At 48.6% G+C, this 2,500-nt stretch overlaps 1 protein-coding gene across 2 annotated transcripts in view; it reads left to right on the top strand.

The window, feature by feature from the left end:
* Nucleotides 1-2,500, top strand: part of iqch (IQ motif containing H) — a 60,232-nt gene that overhangs the window by 48,141 nt on the left and 9,591 nt on the right. For both annotated transcript variants that reach the window (XM_063196517.1, XM_063196518.1), the window contains exon 17: nucleotides 2,384-2,500. This exon is cut by the window's right edge and continues 42 nt beyond it. In XM_063196517.1, coding sequence (XP_063052587.1) covers nucleotides 2,384-2,500 — 117 coding nt within the window. The remainder of the gene's footprint in view (nucleotides 1-2,383) is intronic.

Here is a 2,500-nt window from a genome sequence, read left to right as displayed (position 1 = left end):
AAGGCATGTGCCCTTGCCGTCCTTCCTCGTTGTGTTCAATGGTGAGGCTCAGCTGTGAGGTGCCAATTTTTAATGAAAGTCTGGCGGCCGTAGAAATCAGATACACTCCTGGCATGTATATCAGACAGCTTTGTTAAAGCTACAATTGCTCAGTACGGTAAGCTTCTCTTTCTCTCTTTTTCAACCCTCTCTCTGTATCTCGCTCACTTTCTCACACACACACATGCACGCGCACACGCACACACACACACACACACACACTTACACATGAAGGCCCAACTGGATTAACTGGGCTTTTGCCCCATAGCGTCTCTAGGGGTTCTTGCTGCAGTCTCACATGGCCATTGAGTCAGTAGGCCTTGACTTCAGAATAGGTCACCAATGTACCAAATGGCTGTGTGTGGGTGCGCGCGTGGCCGCGTGCCTTATATCTCCAGTGGTGTATTTAAAACACGTTTGGGCACCTATATGTGCCTGCATGTGCACTTTCATGCATTGCATGCCTCTGCATCCGTGTGTGTTATTGTGCTTGTGCATTCTGTTGTGTGTTAGAAGAGACCAGACATCGCAGTGTATCTGTATCTCTATGGTTGTGTGCATGTCCGTATATGCGTGTGTGCATGTTCGTATGTGATTGTTTTTCTGTGTGTGTGTGCAACATGATCTCCAAAAATTCTGTGCTCCTAGACACGGATTTTAAGGGCACAAAATCCGTGTCCAGGAGCACGGATTTTACCAAAATTCCGTGCACCTGGACACAGAATTGTTTTCCGTGCTTCTGGACACGGAATTGTTTTCCGTGATGGACACAGAGAAGTGCTCTCTCTATAGGCTACTCCCACAGCTCTATGTTTCCACAGTCTTGTGTTTTCTCAGGATTTTTCATTTATTTGGATTTCAAATAAATACTGACAGGTTAGGGTTAGGGACTGTTTTGGTCTGGGCACAGCTAGTTTTCTTTCATTTATTATATGAATTTGATAGCCTAGCAACCAACTGAAAAAAGGATTTCTCAAAAATATGTCTTTAATGACAGGTTAAGGTTAGGGAATGTTTTGGTCAGGGCACAACTTAAATTGCTATAGCATTATTTTGTTTAGGATTAACATTTGGCATGTATTTTCTAATGATAGAGTTACACAGTGCTGTGGTAATAGCCTATAGAAAGCACTTCCGTGTGCCCATCACGGAAAATCATTCCGTGTCCAGGGGCACGGAAAACAATTCCGTGTCCAGGAGCACGGAATTTTGGCAAAATCCGTGCTCCTGGACACGGATTTCGTATCCTTAACATCCGTGTCCAGGAGCACGGAATTTTTGGAGATCAGGCTGGTGTGTGTGTGTGTGTGTGTGTGTGTGTGTTTACCTGCATATGAGAGTTTACGCTCACATCTTTGTGTGTGCGAGTGCATTGCTAGCTGAAAGCACGCAGCTTGTGTGGCACTGCGGTGCTGTGCAGTCGGTCGGCCGGCCGGCCATTTGCATTGGCTGGCAGGAGCGCTTACGTTGACGAATAGGGAGCGGCAGAGGCAGCGGCAGGCAGCCAAGTGCCATGTACGTAGTTATTAACAACTCCTTGGCGGGTGATTTATGTGCACGGCGCCTGAAGAGGGGGCACAGCTATTAGATTATTATCGGGGAAAATTAGCCCTGTTTAAGCGGAAGGCCGCGACTGGGCCTGACCCCTTAATATGCTTATAATGAGGCCATCAACCATGCGGATGTGCCGTCGCCACCCGCCTGTCACCCAGCCCCGCATAGCCACCCGCTATTCCCGCTCTCTCTCTCTCAACCGCCCACCCTGCTCAATGGCTGCGTGCTACGGCACCATCATGCACTCACGACTCGACTCGACTCTCCTCACCTCACCTCTTCACACTGCTGGTTCGCACGCACTTAAGTCTTAAGCCTACTTTCCTCTCGTCAACTCACATCTCTCTCCCATTCTGTCTCTCTCTTTCAATGTCGCATACAGAACCACACTCCTACACAAAGACAGGCATAGCTAAACACATACAGTACACACACTACACTATGCACCAAAATACGCAGAAATACACACACACACACATTTCCCCATTAGCAGGTTCTTGTCTTTGCTCACATCTATCTCTCTGGGTGCCCGGTGTGAGTGGAGTACCACTGGTATATATCTCACTAAAGCAGGGCTATTAAGAGGTCTCTTCTCTCTCCCCTCTGCTTTTACCTTGGACTGTGGGGCAAGGAGATAGAAGGTATGCCTACTGGGCTGTTGTTAGTGTGTCTGTGTCTGTGTCTATGTGTGTGCTTAGTGATGTGTAATTTGTATGTGTTCATCTTCAAGAGGAAGGATATCATGTAAGTGCCATGCGCGCGCGCGCGCGCGTGTGTGTTTGTCTTGTAGGTGTGGGCCGTTGATCTGGACCTGGGATACAGTAACCAGCTGTCCCTGACTGAGCTGACGCTGGCCATGTCCGGGGCCACGCTGGACTGCCGCACCAGCCGTCTGGAGGTGCCTGCA

This window comes from Engraulis encrasicolus, chromosome 4 (genome assembly GCF_034702125.1).
Source record: "Engraulis encrasicolus isolate BLACKSEA-1 chromosome 4, IST_EnEncr_1.0, whole genome shotgun sequence".
In the NCBI taxonomy this organism is placed as follows: domain Eukaryota; kingdom Metazoa; phylum Chordata; class Actinopteri; order Clupeiformes; family Engraulidae; genus Engraulis; species Engraulis encrasicolus.
This window is presented reverse-complemented; position numbering and strand designations above follow the sequence as displayed.